At 48.0% G+C, this 21,636-nt stretch overlaps 1 protein-coding gene across 1 annotated transcript in view; it reads right to left on the reverse strand.

Moving 5' to 3' along the window:
• Positions 1–14,673: 14,673 nt before the first annotated feature.
• Positions 14,674–21,636, reverse strand: part of COL4A1 (collagen type IV alpha 1 chain) — a gene marked incomplete at its 5' end in the record, with an annotated part of 154,627 nt that continues 147,664 nt past the window's right edge. The window contains 3 exons of the mRNA XM_049647331.1: positions 14,674–16,092; positions 18,415–18,587; positions 20,568–20,682. Coding sequence (XP_049503288.1) covers positions 16,011–16,092; positions 18,415–18,587; positions 20,568–20,682 — 370 coding nt within the window. The remainder of the gene's footprint in view (positions 16,093–18,414; positions 18,588–20,567; positions 20,683–21,636) is intronic.

Consider the following 21,636-nt stretch of genomic DNA (forward strand, 5'->3'; position numbering starts at 1 on the left):
CTTGGATTTGGGAGATCTGTAGGAATGGGTCTTTCTTTTAAGTTTATTTATTTTTGAGAGAGAGAGGGAGAGAGGGAGAGAGAGAGAATCCGAGGCAGGCTCCTTGCTGTCAGTGCAGAGCCTGATGCATGGCTCAAACTCACGAACCATGAGATCATGACCTGAGCCGAAATCAAGAGTCGGGCACTTAACCGACTCAGCCACCCGGGCACCCCGATAAGGATGGGTCTTACTGTGCAAACAAGTTTCAACATGATTGAAAAGCAGACTATTTGAAATAGACTTCTTTTCAATTTTTTAGAAGCAGTAAACTCCATTTCCTATACAATTGTGCTCGGTTAATGGAACTGTCCCACTGGGAAAGAACAGGGGAAACACAAACGTGGGCAGGAGGATCCATCATGAAAACAACTAAAGTAAAACAAGACATAACCGGGGGTTCCGTATTTGGTAAGGGTTTTGTACTGGACGTACAGGTTTCTGTACTTTCGCACTTACTGTGCTCCTGTGTGCACACCGTAGGGGGTGTGAACAGACCAGCAAATGGAGGGAGCTTTGTATTTTAAGAGAGACTCTCCTTACTATAATTCATCTCAGACAATTGGGAAAATTGAAAGGCCATGAGGTTGATTGTCATTTTGCCATAAATCTGAAATTATAAAGCAGGACATTAAGGGATGTAAATGGACGGCTGCTGTGTTGACTATGTTGGAATTAGATCATACACAGTCCTGAATACTACCTGATAAAGCAGGCCTTATCCTTCAGAACTTACTAGAGCACTCACAGTGCAGCAACGGTTAAGGCGCTGAGCAATGGATCACACAATGCGCTGGAAAGTTACAGGATGATTTTGATTCTTCTCCAAACCCGAAGATGCGTGGGAGGTGAGGATGGGGTGCAGCCCAGGGAGCACAGAGGAAAGACCCCTGAGGCACCCAGCATCTACCGCACCACGTTCCCTCTGGAGCCCATCAAGCAAGCAACCTTGCGGAGTCCCCCGGAGGAGGAAACTCAGCAGTGAGCAAGCAGTTGTCGAGAAGTCAAACTTAGTCTCATTTCAAAGCCCGTACTTTCCTCCTGAACATAAGGTACAACAAACATGTTCACAACGAAATAAAAAAACAATATTTCTTTTTTTTAATGTTTATTTATTTTTGAGAGAGAGAGAGAGACAGAGCACAAGCTGGGGAGGGGCAGAACAAAGAGGGAGACACAGAATGGGAGCAGGCTTCAGGGCCCAAGCTGTCAGCACAGAGCCCGACGTGGGGCTCGAACCCACAAACCATGAGATCATGACTTGAGCCAAAGTTGGACACTCAACTGACTGAGCCACCCGGGAGTCCCAAAGACCCAATATTTCAATGTAAACTCAACAGAGAATGTACACGAGAAGTTTTCAGTTTCCTCCAATTGTCCAAATGGTGCCCGGGCAAAGTCACCTGTCCCTCCGTAGAAATGTGGGCCAATGCAGGACTGTCCGTTTCCCTCCAGCCACAAAGAGAAGTCCAGCCTCCCGGAGAAGAGAGACACTGTCCTCCCTCCCGTCCGGTCAGGTGCCCACCGACTCCATGGCCCACGGCTGGGTGACTGTCCTTTCTTTCAGACATCCTTCGATCTGGCTCCCTGGAATTCAGAACCCATGAACTTCGGAAACGACACACATTTTATTTTTACCAACCTCTCCTGAAGTGTAGCATTTCTCTGTTATGACTACAGTCCACAAGCCACCACAGTGTTAGCAGGATCTGTGATTTGGTCACCAAAAGCAAAAGCAGATCTTATCGTGTGACAGTGCAGTAACTTCAGACAGGGTGAAACATCGCTTGTGTTCATCGGCACTTTAAGATGTAATTATGCCTCTACATCCCTTATTTTGTGTACTTATAAAGAAGTACATGCATGGGCGGGCGCCTGTGTGGCTCAGTCGATTCAGAGTGTGGAGCCTGCTTGAGAGTCTCTGTCTCTCCCTCTCACTCGCCCTCCCTCTCTCCCTCCCTCCCACCAATAAATAAATGGAAGTACATGTATTACTACATTCATATTTTTAAGCATTTTGATAAGTGCATTCAATAATCGGTTTATTTATAATGCTCTACATGTATTTTGCTATATGCATTTTCAAATAAACAATTTTTCTGAGAAGAATTCCTCTGGCGTTGCTGGAGTGCCCAAGGGTCCCTATCACAGAAAGCGAATAACAGACGACAGTCTGGGACCCCTGAGGACCAGCAGGTAGGGCCCTCCCTTCTCCCTCCTCTGGTCCTGGTCCTGCAGGGATGAAGCCAGGCGGGGTGAGGGCGGGTCACCATCCTTCCCATCCGCCGTCCGTGTGATCTGAGCCTTCCGAGGTCCCCGGGGCTGGCTCTCAAGGGGCCTGGGAATGAGTTTCCGAACCTCCTCGTTCTCCACTCCAGAGAGGCAACTCTGGGTCCGCAGACACGGCCCTCTTTGGAAAGGGCCAGAATAACTCCAGCCACCTGCCTGCCCTTAGGCCCCTAAACGGAGCTCTCATCTCCAGGCCACAAAAGCCATGGTGTGCAGGTCGTGTCCTGAAGCCCCTGCCCCCAGCCCACCATGCCCCCTCCTTCCCCAGCCAGGGCACAGATGCCCTTCTCCACCTCTGGAGGGGGGGGGGTGGGCAACGAGTCTGCAAAGTCCCCTCGGTGCCCTGGCTTGGTGGCGGCAGGCCTCACAGTGAGGAGGGAAATGACAGCATCCCACTCCTGGGACCGCCCAGTTCTCCTCCTCTCCTCCTCCTGGAAGGGGTGTGGGCAGCGCCAGGGGTGTGGGTGTGGGGGCCGGGTGTTCCTCCTGGATAGGAATCTGCCCTCCCACCCCCCCCCCCCGCCCCAGTTGTTGGCAGCAGTCTTCAGATTGTGTGACGCTGGATGCCTCTTGTTTGGAGTGGCAGGAAAAGTCCCTCTCAGCATCCCACTGCCGCGGTCCAGGCCACATTGCTTCCAGAGGTGACCCCTGTCCTCAACAAGCCCCCACCTTCAGGTCAGCCTTCTCAGATTCCTCAGCGGCTGCACTGCAGGGCTGTGTCCCACACTTGGTGGGAGCCTATGGGGACAGCCCTTGGCAGTGGGGGGTGGAAGACAGAGGCGTAGAGACAGGATTTCTCGAAGTACCAAGGAAGGCTTCTGGAGAGGAATCCAGCCCCCACCAGACCAGTGCAAGCCACGGCCCTGCGTGATTCTTTAAAAATGCGGGTTTTCATTGCCTTTTCACTCTTACAATTCACATTCACAAACTCCGGTAAAAGAATTCGTTTTGCATGTTTGGAATAATTCTCCATCCACGTTCCTTCCTATTCTGTCACCTGAAAACAATGAAGGGAAGGGGCCGGGCCGCGGAGTCCCGCCAGCACCAGGCCATCTGCTGCAGAGTGGCCTCGGGACAGTGACACCGAGGAAAAAGGCATCGTGCTGCTGCTGGAAGCAAACCCTGCGGCCCGCGGAGGCGCTCCGCAACGGGAGGGTGGGGTGCCCTCTGCAGTTTGTTCCGGAAATTTCCCCTACACAGGAAGAGATCAGATGTACGTGCTGTTTCACTGAACGGCCAGCAGGGAGCAGTCTGCAGGGATTTCCCATTAGCATCCGAGAAATACACACCCCTGAAGGCAGAGAGTCCTGGTCCTTTTTGTGCCACCTGCCCCAGGCAGCGAGTACAGGAAATCAGCGGGAAAGGTTTCTGCGAGGGCCGACCGGTGGCGAGGGGGGGGGGGGGGGGGGGTGTGACAGAACAGAACGGAGTCCCGGAAGTCACCTGCGGCTGTGCTCCAGAGGAGGCTCGAGGCGGGATTTCCCGATCGAGGCTGGGTGACCCGGGTTCACCGTGACTCAGCGCGGCTCCCGGTGGCTTGGGCAGGGCAGGCGAGGCCCTGGGAAGGCGCGGCTATTGGGGGCCAGGAAAGGGGACTGGGGGGCGCGGGAAGTACAAACGGCGCGTTCACGAGAGGGAGGAGCCTGTGGGGATGATTCAGAGCTGCCAAAGCCCCGCTCTCCAGGCAAGCCGGCAGGGGCAGGGCGGGAGGGGCGGCCAAGCCCTCGTGCAGGTGGGCGAGAGCTGTGTCAAGGTGACCCTGTCCCCCCGCCCCGCAAGCGCGGCAGGTCAGGCTGCACCGCGGAGGCCCCGCGGCCGGGAGACCAGGCTCTCCGCCGCATCCACGGAGGGCCCAACGCACTCGTCGGTACAATTCGGCTCCTTGGTTTCCGGATTCCAGAGCTTCGGTTTTAACTTAGAGAAAAAATGTGACGCTTTTTACTAATAAATTGCAAACAAATGTGAAATGCCTGGGTAGCAGGGAAACGGTGCCTCGGGGGGGGGGGTGTGTGGAATGACCCCGGGGTCTGCAGGACAGGGCGCTGGGTGGGCACGTCGCCGGGAGCAGCGCTCAGGGAAGATCCCGGGCGTCCCCTCCCATCCCACCTCTAGGGTCAGGTGACCCCGCGGCAACAGGTGTAAGAACAACCCCCAAGACGGAGGCTCAGTGATGGACCCGGGAGGACCCGGTCCTGGATTCAGAATCATTTCAACACGGTTCTGAGAAGAGCTGGCTGCATGGTGGGGGTTGAATGCAGGGCTGTAAAGGCGGCGGCGCACCGTCTGTTTCTGGACCGGTGAGAGCTGGCGGGGGTGGGGGGGGGGGGCGGACAGGCAGGAGGAGAAAGCCCTTTCCGGCAGCCCAGTGAGAGCTGGAGCACAGACCGGAAACTTCATATCCGGAAGGTACCAAATGGGCTCACAAGATACTTTTCCCTTGAGATCCTTTTTTTTTTTAATGTTTATTTTTGAGAGACAGAGACAGAGCGCGAACAGGGGAGGGCCAGAGAGAGAGGGAGACACAGAATCCAGAGCAGGATCCAGGCTCCCAGCTGTCAGCATAGAGCCGGATGCGGGGCTCAAACCCTCCAACGGTGAGATCATGACCTGAGCCCAGCCGAAGTCGGTCGCTTAACTGACTGAGCCCCCCAGACGCACCCCCCCCCACCCGTGATATCTTTAAGAGACAGTCTCTCATGTCTCTGGCGTGAGCAGGTGTAGTTTGCAAGTGAGAGAGGAGGGGCTTGAAGTCTGGAAGTTCACTGACAACTTGTCATCCTACAAGTCCCTAATTATGAAATATTTCCTGCATCCAGGTGATCTGAACTTGTAAGGGGAGATGGGCTTTCCTGTCTTGTCTCTCCCCGGGGTGGGAGGTCAGGAGTGGGCATGGAGAGTAGAGGTGCTTAATACCCGTTTGCTTGCTTACCTCTGAGGGACGCACCATTTCCGTCTGTGACACCCCCTGGGGGAAGGAGTGGAATCAGACAAACTCACCTGACAGGATGAGGCGCGTCTACGGCGACTTGGAAATACCTGAGATCTGGAATAACAGAGGTGAGGAGGCTGGATCCTACCTCTAAAGGGTAGGATGTTAACAAAATCCCAAGGAAGACGCAGAAAGAGGGAGGAGACCATCGCTGGCCTGCGCTCCTGGGTCCTCAAGGCAGAAGCATGTGCTGGGAGCCCAGCCAGGCCTCGGCCCCGTGCGGGGCCTGGATGAGTGAAGATCCCCGTCTGCCCTTCCCTGTACACATTTCTCACTGATCCCACGTCTCACTTCATCTTCAAGCCAGCAGCCCTCAAGATCCCCATTTGGCATCGGGCCCCCATCCCCACACCCGTCTATGGCATTACTATCGCTTCCAGATCTATAACCTCATTTCATATACCTGGAGAGTTACAGATTTCTTCCATAATGATTTAACAGAAAATTTCTTAAGGGGTTGATATTATTCATTCCTATTTATCCTGTTCCTAACCGGGTACCTGGGAAACAGTAAGGACATAGTATATGTATGATGGAGAGGTGGAGAGAGGGAGGAGGGAGACAGGGAGGGAGGGATGGATGGAGGAGGGAGGGAGGAGGGAGGAAAGGAAGGAGAGGAGGGAGGGAGGGAGGAAAGGAGGGAGGGATGGATGGGTGGAGGGAGGGAGGAAAGGAGGAAGGAAAGAAGGGAGGAAGGGAGGGAGGAAAGGAGGGAGGGAGGGATAGCTGGAGGAGGGAGGGAGGGAAGAGGGAGGGATGGATGGACGGATGGAGGGTGGGAGGGAGGAGGGAGGAAAGGAAGAAGGAAAGGAGGGAGGTTTGGATGGGTGGAGGGAGGGAGGAAAGGAGGAAGGAAAGAAGGGAGGGAGGGAGGGATGGAGGAGGGAGAGCAGGGTGAGTGCCAGAAAACAGCTTTTTCCTTTTCTTATCAATTCCTCCCAGTCTATGACTCTGGTTTGGAAGGACTGCAGAATAAAAATGACCAAGGTTATAGAGGCCTCTGAGAGGTTATATACCTTGCTCAAGGTCATGACTTTGTAAGTGGCAGGGTCAGAATCTGAAGTCAGAGCTTTCTGGTTGCACGAGTACAACAGAATGACCCTTGATTCAAGTACAGATTGTGGAGGACAGACCCAGCATCAGAGCGCCAGGGCGTGGAAGGTCTGGTGTGAAGATAATGGTCCCTGACATGAGCATAGGCCAGTGAATGTCACTGAAGCATAGTTGAAGCATAGAACCAAAAAGCGTTTGGGAAGACCCAGCACTATCTGTTACTAGAAAAGCCGCCGTGTGATAGTCAACCGAATCAACAACTTACCACGCATTCAGGCACTAGAAACAAGCGTGGGAAAAACTAAAGATGAGCAAAATCAAACCATTTGTTCCTCTTCTGTGCCTCACCGTCACTCTCGCCACCATCAAAACTAGTACTCGACGCTTCTGAACTGGGATCGTGTTGGTACTGGCTCCAGGTAGGACTGAGTGAGCACACCCCAGCCTGTCTCTCCATGATGCAGTAGCCAATAAAGGACCAGCAGCAGACAGACCAGTGAAAAAAAACGGGTTGAGACATGCCACCAAAGCAGTGGGAGAGTTCACCACATTTCTCCTTTGCTCCCATCCCCCTTCAGCCCGGCTGTGGCCGCAGTCCCAGGAAGTGTGCACAGAGTGAAGGAAGTAAACACCAAGGTATTGTGGACAAGAGATCAAACAGAGGGACCTCCAAACACTGGCAAGTACTGGGAAGGTGACAAGGAGGACAGACCTCGAGAAGAAGTCTGCAAAGTTGTGTGTGAGCTCCTGGACCCATCTTGGGTCTGTGCAGATGATGCTGTGGCTCTAAGGGCCATGCCAACAACGTGGAAGGCTGACCCCACCACTCACACCCCAAGAAGGTGCAGGGTGGCATTCAAGCAAGACAGATCTGAGTGGCGCTACAGAAACAGATGTGACCCTGGAACCACAGACCACGGGAGCCAAGCTGGGACCTGGACTCTTGACCCTGACCAGACCGATGTCCTGCCAGAAATATCCACATTTCCCACAGGATGAAGACATGAATCTACAGGTTCAGAAGGTTCTGAGGACCCAATCCATGCCCAGACGTACCATAATCAATAACATGAAAATTGAGGACAATGAGAAATCTTCAGAGCAGCCTGAGAACATCATTTCTAGAAGAGTAATGATTCGAATGGCTGGGGATTTATTATCAGGAACTGCAGAGACCAGAAGAAGAGGAAGTCAAACACAGTTTTGATTGCCGGGAAAAAGAAAGCTGCCAGAATGCCACGGGCAGAGGAAAAACCCTTCAGGAAAGGTGAAGTAAAGATATTTCTATATGAAGGAAACCTCCAGGAACTTGCTGCCAGCACACTTACTCTAAGAGGATTGTCAAAGGAGGTTCCTCAGACACAAGAGAAAGCCTGGGGTGCCGGGAATACAGGAGGAGAGCAAAAAAAAAAAAAAAAAATTTAAGATGTTGCAAACAGAAAACAAGTGATAAAAAGCTGTATCAATAGCCAAACACAGAAGTCATGACATTACGCACGAACACGGGCTAACCATACCAACTAAAAGACACAGATTGTCAGAGGGAAATTTTAAAACAACTCAACTATACGTTGTCGTCAAGAATCTCACTTCAAATATAATGATATAGGTGGATTAAAAGTAGGAGACTAGAAAAGATGGAGTGAGTGGCTTGATGAATATCAAAGTAGATTTCAGAGCAAAACAATACTTTCCAGGGATAAAGAGGCACAGAGTGTAAAGATAAAAGCATCAACTCATCACGAAGACATAACAAGATTAAATGTGTGTACACCTAATAGCAGAACTTGAAGAAAAAAAAAAGACAGGGCAAACACTATCCTAACTGGAAGAAGTTAGAAAGTTCCTAAGTAACATCAGACACTCCAACCCTCATCTCTCGATGACTGATAGAAATTTAAGGATATAAAATAACTGAACAATACCACCAATCAAATGGATTCTAGCTGACATTCATAGAACAATCTATGAACACTAGCTGAATATGTATTCCTTCCAATCAAACATGGAACATTTACCAAGAAAGATCTTACCCTTTACCCTGCTAAAATAAACCTTAACAAATGTAAGATCACTGAAATCACACACAGTGGGTTCTGTGATTGTAACAAAATAAACCAGAAATCGAAAACGGGATTATAACAGGAAAATCTACAAACACTTGGAAACAAAACAATTAACTTCCAAAATAACCATGCATCTAAGGGAGTAGCAAAGAAAATTAGAAATTATTTTGAGGTGAAAGTAGATGAAAATACAATATCATAGGATTTGTGGGATACAAAAATAAGTGCCCACAGGGATATTTGTAGCATCAAATGCTTGTATTAAAAAAGAATAAAAGTCTCAAATGAATCATCTAAACTTCCACCTGCAGAAACTAGAAAAAGAAGAGCAAAATAGCCCCAACATAAGAACAGAAAAGGAAATAATAAAGATACGAGTTTTAAAAAAAAACAATAAAACCGAAAGCAAAAAACACCAATAGAAATCAATGAAACCAAATCTAGTTTTTTGAAAAGATCAGTGATATTGATAAACTTCTAACAGGTTTGACAAAGAAAAAGACAAAAGATATAAATTATCAATAGCAAGGGAGATATAAAGGGTGTCACTACAGGCTCAATGAACACAAGGAAAAGGGGATTCTGAGAACAACTCTACACACATAATTTTGACAACTTGCAATGGATTAATTTCTTAAAAGGAAAAACTATCAAACTCATCCAAAATGAAATAGGTAATTTGAATAGCCCTGTCACTATTTTTTAAATGATCTTATGATTAAAAACCTTGCACAGGAGAAATTTGCTGGTCCAGATTTCACTGGCAACTTCTACTAAACATTTAAAGAATACCACCAACTCTTCCAGAAAATAGAAGAGGAGGGGTATTACCCAGCTCATTTTTTTGACCATGACATTACCTGACACACAAACCAGGCAAAAACAAGACAAAAAAGGAAAGGTAAAAATGAATTTCCCTCACTAGCACGAGCACAAAAACCTCCAGGTAAAATATCAGCAAGTCAAATCCAGCAAAATGTAAAAATGATACACCGTGACCAAGTGTGCTGTATCCTGGAAATTTAAGACTGGCCCGACCTTCATTCGTCACTGTTATCCACAATATTAACAGTTTAAAGAGGAAATCTCCCATGATAGCTGATGCAGAAAAAGCACTTGACAAGATTCAACATCCAGTCACGATAAAAACTCTCCAGTATAAAGGCATCTACATAAACACCTACAGTTAACATCATACTTAACAGTGAAAAGGCTAAGTGCCTTTTCCTTAGGGCCAAAAACAAGGGAAGTATGTCCAGGCCCACCACTCCTATTCAACATTGGATTCGAGGTGCTGGCCAGTGCAAAAAATCAAGGAAAAGAACAGAGTGGATGCTGGAGTATGGAGAGGAAGGTATAGAAGGGTCCCTCTTCATAGAAAACATGAGTGTCTATGCAGAAAATCCTAACAAAGCTACAAAAAGAAATCCTCCTAGAACTATGAAGTGAACTTGGGAATGTCACAGGATCCAAATCAATATACATAGAAAAACCAATCATATTTATGTAGATTAGATAGGTACGATTGAAAGTCAAAAATTTTTTAAAGAATTCCTCTAACAATGGCTCTTAAAAAACACTCAGGTACAAATCTAACCAAAATGGACACAATCTGTATACTGGAAACTATAAAATGATAATTAAAACATCAAAGGAGACCATAAAATAAACATTAAAAAAAAACATCAAAGAAGACCTAAATCAATGAAAAGACATACCATGTTCTTGGAATGTAAGAGATTCAGTATAGTAAAGCTGACAATTCTTCCCAAATTGATGAATAAATTTAATACAATTCCAATCAAAACCCCAGAAGGATTTTTCTGTAGCCAAATCCCAAATTTATACAGAAAAGCAAAGAGACTCAAGTAGCTAAAACAATTTTGGAAAGGAAGCACAGAACAGGAGGAATCACACCAACTGATGTAGACTTACTTTAAAGCTAAATTAACCAAGAGGGCACAGTGTTGGTGAAGGCAGTCACACAGATTGATGAAACAGAGTAGAGTCCAAAAACAGACCCGCACAAATCAGCAATGTAAAGTCAGCTAAATGACGAGAAAGTAGCGTTTCTCAACAACTAAACAATTGGATAGCCATATGTGAAATAATAATCTAAAACTTACATGTCATTTAAAGAATTAGTCAAATGGATCATAGAACACTGGTGGCCAACTGATTTTTGACAAAACTGTCAAGACTATCCAATGGGGAAAAGATAGTCTCTTTAATAAATGGTGTAAGACAACTGGATACACACACGCAAAAGAGTGTAGCTGGTTCCCACCCTCACACCACGTACAGAAATTAATTCAGAGTGGACCAATTACCTAATGTGAGAGCTAAAATCATAAAACACTTACAGGAGAACATAGGGGTAAATGTTCACGGCCTTGGGTTTGGAAATGCGTTCTTTGATATGACATAAGACTGAGCAGCCAAAGAGAAATAGATAAATTGTAACTAATCATGATTGTAAAATTTTGTGCATCGAAGAACGTTATCAAGAAAGTAAAAAGGCAGCCAACAGGATGGAAGAATATATTTGCAAATCGTGTATCTGGTAAGAATCTGCATACAGAATAAAGAACATTTACCAAAAAAAAAAATTTTTTTAGTGGGCAAAGGACTTAAAGCTCTTTCTTCAAAGAACATACATAGATGGCCAACAAGCACATGAAAAGATGCTCGACATCATCAGAAATGAGGGAAATGCAAGTCAAAACCACAAGGAGATACCACCTCACACCCAGTGGAAGGGCTACAGTCAACAGAAAATGGCACGTGTTGGAGACGATGTGAGAAATGGGAACCGTGGCACATTGTTGGTGGGGGTGGAAAACAGTTCAGCTTCAAAGCAAAAGAATCTGATGGTCCCACAAAAAGTTAGACTCCAGTAACCACAGGACTCGTCAAGGCCACTTCTTGTTACCTACTCCAAAGAATCGAGAGCAGGGATGTCAATATGGAGCCGTCATGTTCACAATAGCCAGAAGGTCCCAACAGCCCACACACCCATCAGTGGATGAACGGCTAACCAAACTGGTATATCCATCCAATGGACATTCTTCAGCCGTCAAAACCAGTGAAGAACTGACACGTGCCACAGGGTGGGTGAACATCCAAACCATTATGCTCAGTGAGAGAAATCAGACACAGCAGCCACACACTGGATTATCCCACTGCATGAAATCCAGAGTCAGAAAATCCAGACTTGCAGCCGACTGGTGGTTTCCAGGGTTTGGGAGCCACTGTTGACTGGCTCTGGATTCGGGGTGATGAAAAATACCTCTAGTTAACATAGACGTAGTGAATTCACATTGCGGCTGTCCTAAATGCCACTGAAGGGTTGGCTTTCTGGTGGTGAATTTTAAGTTATGTGAATGTCATCAATTAAAAAAAATTACAAGTGGGTCACAGATCGCAATGTAGTCAGTGAAATCATAAAGCTTACAGAAGAAAACAGGAGAAAATCTTAGTAACCTAGGAGTAATCAAAAAGTTCTTAAACACAATACCAAAAGCACATCCCATGGAAAAGATATGGATAAATTGGACACCATCAAAATGAAAAACCTTAGCTCTGTGAAAGATACTGTTAGGAGGATGAATTTGCAAATCACCTATCTAGCAAATGGCTGACAAGCAGAGCATCCAAAGAATTTTTAAAACTCAACAGTATGAAAAGGGACATTTTTCAAGTGGGCAAAATTTAATAGATACTTCAAAGAAGAGGAGGTGTTGATGGACAAGCACACACACACACACACACACACACACGCCATGAAGATGGTTGACGTCATTAGCCATCCAGGAAATGCAAATTAAAAGCCTGACCACACACCACTACCTATTAGAATGGCTAACAAAAACACACTGACAATTCCAAACATAGGGGAGAATGTGGGGCTCTCACACATTGCTGGAAGTAATGCAGAATGGTACAGCCACTCTGGAAAACAGTCTGGCAGTTTTTCACACTGTCAAACATACAATTATCATATGACTCGGCAATCTTAGTCCTGGGTACTTACCCTAAAGAAATAAAAACCCGGGGCACCTGGGTGGCTCAGTCAGCTAAGTTTCCGACTTCGGCTCAGGTCATGATCGCGCGGTTCATGGGTTCCAGCCCCACGCCGAGCTCTGTGCTGACAGCTCGGAGCCTGGAGCCTGGTTCGGATTCTGTGTCTCCCTCTCTCTCTGCCCCTCCCCTGCTCACACTCTGTCTCTCTCTCTCAAAAATAAACACTAAAAAAAAAATTAAAAAAAAAGAAAAACCTGTGTTCACAAAAACCTGAACATGAATGTTTACTCTCTATCCATTATCACCAAAAACTGGAGATAACCCACACGTCCTTCGACAGGTGAACGATGTGGTGTATTTATATAATCCCACTGAGCAATGAAAGGGAATAAGCCATCAACGCACACGATAATTTTGGAGGAGTGTCAAATGCATCACGGTGGGTGAAGGACCGTCTCCAAGGTTACACACTCTATTATTCTGTTCATGAAGAGGTGTCACAGTGATGGAGCTCGGTGGTTGGATGCCAGGGTTAGGGTAGGGGGGATTTCAGTGGCTCAAACTCTTCTGTGGACTGATTTGGATTATGCTTACATGGACCTACCCATATGTTACAATCCATAGACCTGTCCATCAACATAAATCAATTGTACTGTAGGAGAATTTTAAAAATAAAACATAAAAGCTCCTCTCAGAATAACGGACAGGATCTGGGGCACCTGGGCGGCTCAGCTGGCTTAGTGTCTGACTCTTGATTTCAGCTCAGGTCATGATCTCCTGGTTTGTGTGGTCGAGCCCCGAGTCGGGATTCTCTCTCTCTCTCTCTCTCTCTCTCAAAATTAATAAACATTTAAAAAATAAAAATGCACAGGATCTGAATGTTGGGATCCAAGGTGTCATTATCATCTTCTTTGCACTTTCCCATCTATACACACCTGTATCTTGTAACTAGTGATTTATAATCAATCAGTTTTAGGGGCGCCTGGGTGGCTCAGTCAGTTAATCGCCCGACTTCAGCTCAGCTCACGATCTCGCGGTCCGTGAGTTCGAGCCCCGCGGGCTCTGGGCTGATGGCTCAGACCCTGGAGCCTGCTTCCGGTTCTGTGTCTCCCTCTCTCTCTGCCCCTCCCCCGTTCATGCTCTGTCTCTCTCTGTCTCAAAAATAAATAAACGTTAAAAAAAAAATTATCATCAATCAGTTTTAGACACAGAAACAAACTCTCCCAATGGCCGCCACATCTCTGTTCCTTCAGTAAGAACCCAGCCTGATGGTTTCAGTGTTCTGCACAATCCCATGCATCAAGAGAAGCAAATGAACCCTTCTTTCTCACCAGTTTTATCACAGATAGGTGGGAGGTGACTGAACCTACACCTTGAATGATGTTTCCTGATCAAGCATGGGAAGTCACATTCACACTGTCCCATATCTTCCTCACTACAGCAATGGCAGGTACGACAGCCCAGAACGTTGCAATATTTAGAGCTTTTCCTTTCTTTTTTTTTTAAGTTTATATACTTATTGAGAGAGAGAGAGAGTTGGGGGAGGGGCAGAGAGAGAGAGAGAGAGAGAGAGAGAGAGAGAGAATCCCAAGTAGGCTCTACGCTGTCAGCACAGAGCCCCATGTGGGGCTCAAACCCATGAACTGTGAGATCATGACCTGAGCCATAATCAAGAGTCAGATGCTCAACTGACTGAGCCACCCGGGAGCCCCTAGATCTTTTTCTTGGACACACAGGGTCAGACTCATTTTCAGGGATCATGTTTTAACCAAGTTTAAAGAATCTGGCATCTTCTTTCCAACTTTAAGTAAGACTTATGCACCTAGCGTTGCATAACCACAATCTCGGTGCTAATCCCTACCGAATCTTACTTTTAGTGGCTGGAAATGTATGTTGTTCATATCTGTTTATCTGTTTATCTTGTATCTAACTGGGATTTGAAGAGTGGCAAATCCTTGGTACACATACAATGAGTGCATGGATGGGTGGGTGGATGAATGGATGGACAGAAGGGAGGGAGGGAGGAAAGGTGAAGAAGATCAATCGGTTTTTTCTTTGTAGCAATTTCTGTAAATCACACCCAGTCTGGCTCTCATTTGGAATAACTGCAAAATAAAAATGATCTAAGGCATGCAGCGCTTACAAATTTATTAGTGGCCGGTGCAGTAACTTTTAATGTTTCTGTGGCAATACTAGCAACAAATTAATAAAAGCTTAATTTTTATACAAATAGTTTTATTACAAATTTGAATTTGTAAGAAATACACATGTAAAGAAATTACATAAAAGGCCTTAGTAGTCTTAAAACCGTGTTGGAGACTTTTGGCGCAAGGTCATTGCCTCGCATTGACAGTGCAAGGTCATTGCCAGTGGTCAATCCTGCTCTCCTGTGATCCGTCCGCTCCCTGCTGACGTCTGCACGCAGCTCGCCGGAGCGAGCAAGCCACCCGGAGGCACTTACACGGGGGGAATACTGATACTAGGGTTCAAATGAGCTGTTTTGCACACCAGGCCGCAGAACGACGAATACGAAGTAAACGAAGGCCTTTTACGGTTTTGCTGGTTCTGAAGTCAGGTCATTCGGTTGTGATTAGTGTTTAAAACCCTGAAGACATTTAATACAGAATACAAACAATAAGCTCAGAGTACATGTTTCACTGGAGCAGACGCCGCGCTCGTGGACCTGGGTTTGGCTTTGGCGATACACGCGTTTTGGTTTGGAGGTGAACAACGAAAATGGGACGTGTCACATTCAACACCCGGGTGTTTAAAAATCTATGTGAAAGGACAACACAGTCTTTTCAAGGAAGAAACTACGTAAGCTTTATTTTAACAGTGGAAATGAAACAAACCTTTGACCTAATCGCTGACATCTATATAAATTACTAAAATAATATATATATTTAATTTCCGCCTACTTTTGGACCATCTTTATTCCACAGGAAATTTGTGATTTCTGCACAAGCAGCTGCATAGTACCACACAGAGCAGAAAGACCTACATTTACGTCTGGGGGTTGGAAGATTCGGCGGCTGAGCCATTCCATCAGCAGGCCCGGAACACTGTTCTCGCGGGACCCACTCGTGTACGGGCCCAGGGACCTGCGCTTGGAAACAGCTTGACGGTGACGTAAACAAACATCCCATCCGGGGGGAGGGAATGCACCTGTCCCAACACAAGAGTGGACACAGGCGTTCAGACACAACGGAAGGCCCCGCGCACCTGCTAGCACCCTTTGGTTTTCTGATGGAGTTCGTACTTCATGCATCAGTGCACTGGCTTCAAGAACAGACTTACACTTTTATTTCATCAAAAGTGCCATTTGGTGCGTCACTATGACAGCTTATCATGCTCTTTGTTTCTCCTTCAGCGAGTAGAGGCCACCGAAGCGGGGTGTGCTAGTTAGGCAAATTCCTATAAGGCACTTTACGGCTTTCATACTGGACAGTGAGGTACACAGGATATATTTCTAGGGTTCGTTGCTGTTAACAAGAGAAGGGGGAGAGGAGGGAGTAGCACCATGTTGTACGTTAGCTGAGGGCCGGGTTTCATTATGTTCTTCTCATACAGACTTGGCAACGGCTGACGTGTGTGCGCAGCTCCCCCGCCTTCAAGGTGGATGGCGTGGGCTTCCTACAAGGCAACCCAGAAACCAGCAGTCAGCGCCGCTGCTCCACGAGGCAGGCGAGCCCCTCAGCAGCCCCCACCTTTCCTGGAGCCCCGCCCCAAGGGGCCAGATGAAGGGGGTGGGCCCAGCCCGTGACAAGAAGCGACCACTGCTCGCCCTGACCAGTGGGCACGGTGCTGGGTGTCACCCGCCCTCACAGTGCGGGGAGGGACAGGGGCCGTGCACGACATCACGTTCACCCCCATGCGCAGCCGTGAGGCTGGTGGAGGCCCAATTGCACGCACAGGTGAGGGCACAGCCACAGCCATCCCGAGCCTGTTGGGCTCTAAAGTCTGAGCCACTCCCAGGGCACCGCACAGCCTCCTTGGACTGTGACTTTCCCACTCCAGCCTTTCTCCTTGACCAGACCACTCGCTCCTCCCAGGGAGGAAGGTGCTCTTCTCTGTGACCCTTCACACACAGAGGGAGAGCTCATTAAACATTGGTTGAAGGGTGTGATGAGCAATGAATCTGGAACAATTAACCAGACCTCGAAATACTTTCATAAGCTTTTGCCAGATTTCTATGCAGGTGGTCGGACTAGAGGCCACAGGGGAAGACAGTTAGTGTCCCAAATGCTCTTTGATCCTAGGAATTCTGTCTTAAGTTGACCGTTAGTGGGGTGAAGTCAGAACCGAAGTTGGCACTAACCAAATTCTATTAAAAAGGTAGCCACAGAAAACAAGTAACTTGTCCTCAAATTAAGGCTGCTTCTAAGCAACTTCTATGAAAACCATATTCCCCCCAAACTAATTATTTAAATTAATAGGATCTTATCTAATTTTGTTTTAGTTCATCGTACCAGGCTGCTGTTCTATTAACCCTATAATGGAAGCCCGAGAACCTGATATACCTGCCGAGTGCTCAGCACTCGGATAATGGTTAAGCTTTATCCAGAGAGTTGATGTCAAGCTTCCAAATGCCTGCAGGGTTTCATGTACGCTATGAATTAGGTCCCTGGTGCTTTTTTGGTGCTTAAAGAATTACAAACAGAGAGTGTGTTGCTCTGTCTTTTATGATCTAAGCCCAGGAAGCGAGGGGCTCACAACAGAGTTCCAGAAAATTCTCTCTGAAAAGGTAAAGGCAGAAAGGCTTGTCCCCAGGGGCTAGCAGCACTTATTTCGGGAAGGAACAGTAAGCATTGGGGCTCCATCAGCCTCCGTGTCTGCCCCAGCAGGGGATGGGACCAGTGCTGCCAAAGGACAGAGGACTCATCATGTGCTCCCCTCCATCCCCACCGTGCAGGCCCCACACTGACTTCAGCAAGGTCAGCAGCCATTTGGGACAGCTGTCATAAAGGTGAAGTGATGCTAGCAGAAAAGAAAGGTAAGGTCCTCTCTATCAATTTCAGCTGCACTTGTGCCAAAATTCATGTTTATTTGCATGGGTTTAATAAAGTCTTGCTTCATCCCTCAGAACTCACCCTGTACATACACTGGAGTCAGCACTACAACTGCTAGAAGGCAAATACTGCCCTTTCCTCTCTCACCGATGTTAAATGTGCAATATTTTTATTTTTTGAATTTTTAAAAATGTTTAATTTATTTATTTTGAGAGAGTGTGTGTGTGTGCAAGCAGGGGAGCAGCAGAGACAGACGGCAGGAGCAGGGGTGGGGGGAGAGAAAGAGAGAGAGATTGCCAAGCAGGCTCTGAGCTGTCAGAGCCCTGAGCCCCACGCAAAGCTCGATCCCACGAACTGTGAGACCATGACCTGAGCAGAAATCAAGAGTCAGAAGCTGACTGAGCCACCCAGGGGCCCCAAATATTTTTAAATGCTCTGTTTAAAGACTCCAGTTGCTTTAACTACACTGTAGTGGTGCCACCTACAAAAATGGAAGAACTGAACCCATAACTTGAGATCTGCCTTTGAAGTCTGACCCGGTTATCTGTCCACACAGAACAGAATCGAATATTCATTACCTCCTGTGGAACACACATTCCTAATCAGTTTTATAACCATCCAGAAGACCAAGACTGAAAGCCCCAAAGGCGGCTGAGCAGCAGAGAGGTCCCGCTCCAACAGCAGAGAGGCGCCCCCCAGCAGAGGCCCTGCCCCTACAGCAGAGAGGCCCCGCCCCAGCAGAACAGAGGGCCCCGCCCCAAAAGCAGAGAGGCCCCGCCCCAGCAGAGGCTCTGCCCCAACACCAGAGAGGCCCCGCCCCAGCAGACAGGCCCTACCCCAACAGCAGAGAAGGCCCTGCCCCAGCAGAGGCCCGACCCCAGCAGAGAGGCCCCTCCCCGACACCAGAAAAGGCCCCTTCCCAGCAGAGAGGGCCGCCCAGACTTACTTGAACATCTCGCTTCTCTCGATCGTGGCAAGCCAAAAGCTGTACGCGTTCGCGTAGTAATTGCAAGTCCCACGTCCGTGGCACTCGATGAATGGCGCGCTCCTGAACTCTTCCAGACAGGACCCGGGGGATGCCAGGGCTTGGCCAGAACCTTCGGCACCAGCACTGGTGTGCTGTGGAGCAAACGTGAGCCGTGGGTCAGATCCCCGGAACACCCAAGTGCCCGCACTTCCGACGGCCTGCAAGCCGGTCCGGGCTCCACGAGTGGCACGGGGCAGTACAGGACCCAGCGGGGCCGCCGCTGCCCCCTAACTCGGCATGGCCAGTCCGGCTTCATCAGCACTTAGAGAAATGCTGTCCTAGTTATTATTTTTGAAACACTTGACACCTCCTCTAACTTGGGACAGAAGAAACAGCCAAAATGTGTAAATGATGTTGGAACCCATACATGCGAAATCAAGCTTTCTAATCAACATCCTGGAGGATAATTAAAATCCTGAATTTGCTGCATTGGATGCTATGTATCCTTTTATAAGGCAAAGAACAATCACCCATTACTTGCCTTTAAAAAGAGAGATCATTTAAATAAGAAGAAAAAAAAGTAACCACTACTGTAACTTAAAATGCACTTTAGTCTAATGGGTTCAAGTAGGATTTACCTGTGCTCAGAAACCAGGGCCATAAGATAAATGACCCCAAATGAGACAAGACATTCCAAAATCCACCATGACTATTATTTCAGACGTGAGAATTTCAGGGCCCTTTGAAGACAAAGCTAATGCCCTCCATTCCCAGATGAGGACTAGATGACGCTAGAACATTCTGGATCTGACAATGGTCCCAGTTTTGAGGCCAAGCTGAGACAAGAACAGGGGTCTCCAGACTGTGGGGCCAGAGCCCCTCTACCTCCCCACAACGCCCCTTAAGCCTGGGAAGTGATGGGGAACTTGTTCCCTGGGACACCATTACTTTAGTTTGCTCTTGATTTAGGGAAATTACGGGCAATCATTGTTTCACATCTTCGTAGGACAAAAGGCTTTCCTGAGGCTCTTTACTACTTGGGCCAGGGGCTACTTGTGTCATCATGAGGTTCTGCTGAGTATTTCTTATGATTATACAGGCAAAACATTCAATCTGTCTCATCACTGCTGGTGTCTTGACTTCTCTACACTGTAGTTCTAACTTTTTGGCTTTCCCAATCAAGTAGTTACCATGCAGTATTTAGAATCATCAAAGCAACTAACTTTCTGGGTGGCTGCAAATTCTCTGGTCCTGTTGAAGAGTCTACCTGAAGCATCATCAACCCAGGAAATCTCACAACCAAACGTGAATACAGACACAAGTGCTTTAAAAGCGCTTTTCTGGCACCTTCTGCACTTGGGATCACTGCAGCAGAAGAAAATAGTTATGAAGCCACTTTCCCAGTCAATACATAATAGGCTAGAGATCATCTGGGGGTCAAAACGTCCAGGCGGCCATACCTGAGACTGAGGAGGGGTGGGGCTTAGTGGTGAGCCAGAAGGTTTCCGTGCAGGGCCCTTACTGTGGCTTACCCGGTACAACCTGACCTAACCTGACCTGACCTGACCGGTTCAGAGCCTTCATATATGCAATCACTTCTTTAAACTGAGGCAATAAAATAAAGTAACCAGCCACCATGGGATCACAAGCAGGTGCCATATTTCCTTTGTTAACTGGTATTTCAGGGGTGGGCACATCGGGGACCTGGTGTCTGGGACAGCTGAGTGGCAGGAGAGTGTCCTCATACTCCCAGACACTGGCCAGCACCCCTGCTGCCTCTGCCCGATGCACACCACTGCTTCAGGCTTGCATGAGCTGCCTGAATGGGCACCTGTCTCCTCTCCTCCTGGGGAGACTCTCTGACTCCCGGAAACCTTCTCCTGGTGTCCCTGCCACCTAGTTCTGGAGCAGCCCCTCGGGAGGCAGGAGGTAGGCTCCGGCCGGGTGCAGGAACAGCTGCCATCCACATTGGAGCAGGCCAGGCCCCTGGGGATGCTTTGAACTGGGCGGCCCAGCAAGGGAGGAGAGGCCTGCCCGGCATGAGCCAGCCAACTGAGGGTGGGAGCACAGGGGCGGTGGTGGTGTTAGCAGGAGGCTCTTCAGGGGCGCAGGGAGTTTCCCCAAATGCTCACCATCACGAAGGAATAGCCAATCCAGAGGGAGGACCAGCCGCTGGGGCACTGCGGAATCTGGATGGTCTGGCTGTGCACGGCCATCACCATGGCCGGAGCCTCGCACACCGCACACCTGGAAGGTACAGAGCAGGGACCCTGAGCAGGGACAGGGACAGGGACAGCACAGCACAGGATGAAACCTGTTTGTTCTCTTCTCCTGTGCTGTCACACCTCCTCTCCACTCCCGCTTTCTGACCCAACCACATGCTTACAACACGGCTGACACGCCCACAGCTGACTCTCACTGATTTGATAAGCCCACCTCAGTACTAGAATAATAAATCCCCAAGACACCCAACACTTGCTGTTTAACCATCTGCTTTGGTGGAGGGGCCGAGGGACCACTGACTTTCATTCTCTCCTTTGCGCATTCCAGTGTTTTCCAAACTTTCAACAATGAGCGTGGACTTTAGCAAACACAATTAACACTTAAGAAGAAAGAGTTGGTGAAATGCAAGTGCTACAGCTTCCAGAACTCAGCACTTTGTTTTCAGCTAAGAATCATCTTCGATCTAAGAAATACATGTAGTGACTTAGAGGAACTAACAAATAATGCATCGGAGGCTGGATGTCCACGTGAGCCTGCCTCAGACTTACTCCAGACTCGATGCCAACAGACCGGTGGCGAGACCCTGTTTGTTCCAGGCGGGGATGGACAGCGGGACACTGCAGTGCGAGTGACCCCCAAAGAACCCTCTCTAGGACAGAAGCTTCCCGAGCTGGGATGCCAGACACTTGGCCACTGGGACCGTACCCAGGAACAAATGAAAACAACGCACAATCTTCTGACTCAGACCCGCTCAACTCAGGGAACCCTTCGATGGCAGGGCACCGTTTTGTACAAGAAAAAAGAATTAAGCACTAGCAGTAAAATAATTACATTCAAGTCACAAAATGAACAGAGTGTTAGCAATGCTGACGAATGACTACAAATGGTGTTAATAATTACACCTAGTTATGCCGGAACATTTGCATGAAAATGGATGAGAAGTGGGCAGAGGCCTAAATTAGTCATTCGATTTTCCGT

The sequence above is a fragment of the Panthera uncia genome, assembly GCF_023721935.1.
Source record: "Panthera uncia isolate 11264 chromosome A1 unlocalized genomic scaffold, Puncia_PCG_1.0 HiC_scaffold_16, whole genome shotgun sequence".
Taxonomy (NCBI): Eukaryota; Metazoa; Chordata; class Mammalia; order Carnivora; family Felidae; genus Panthera; species Panthera uncia.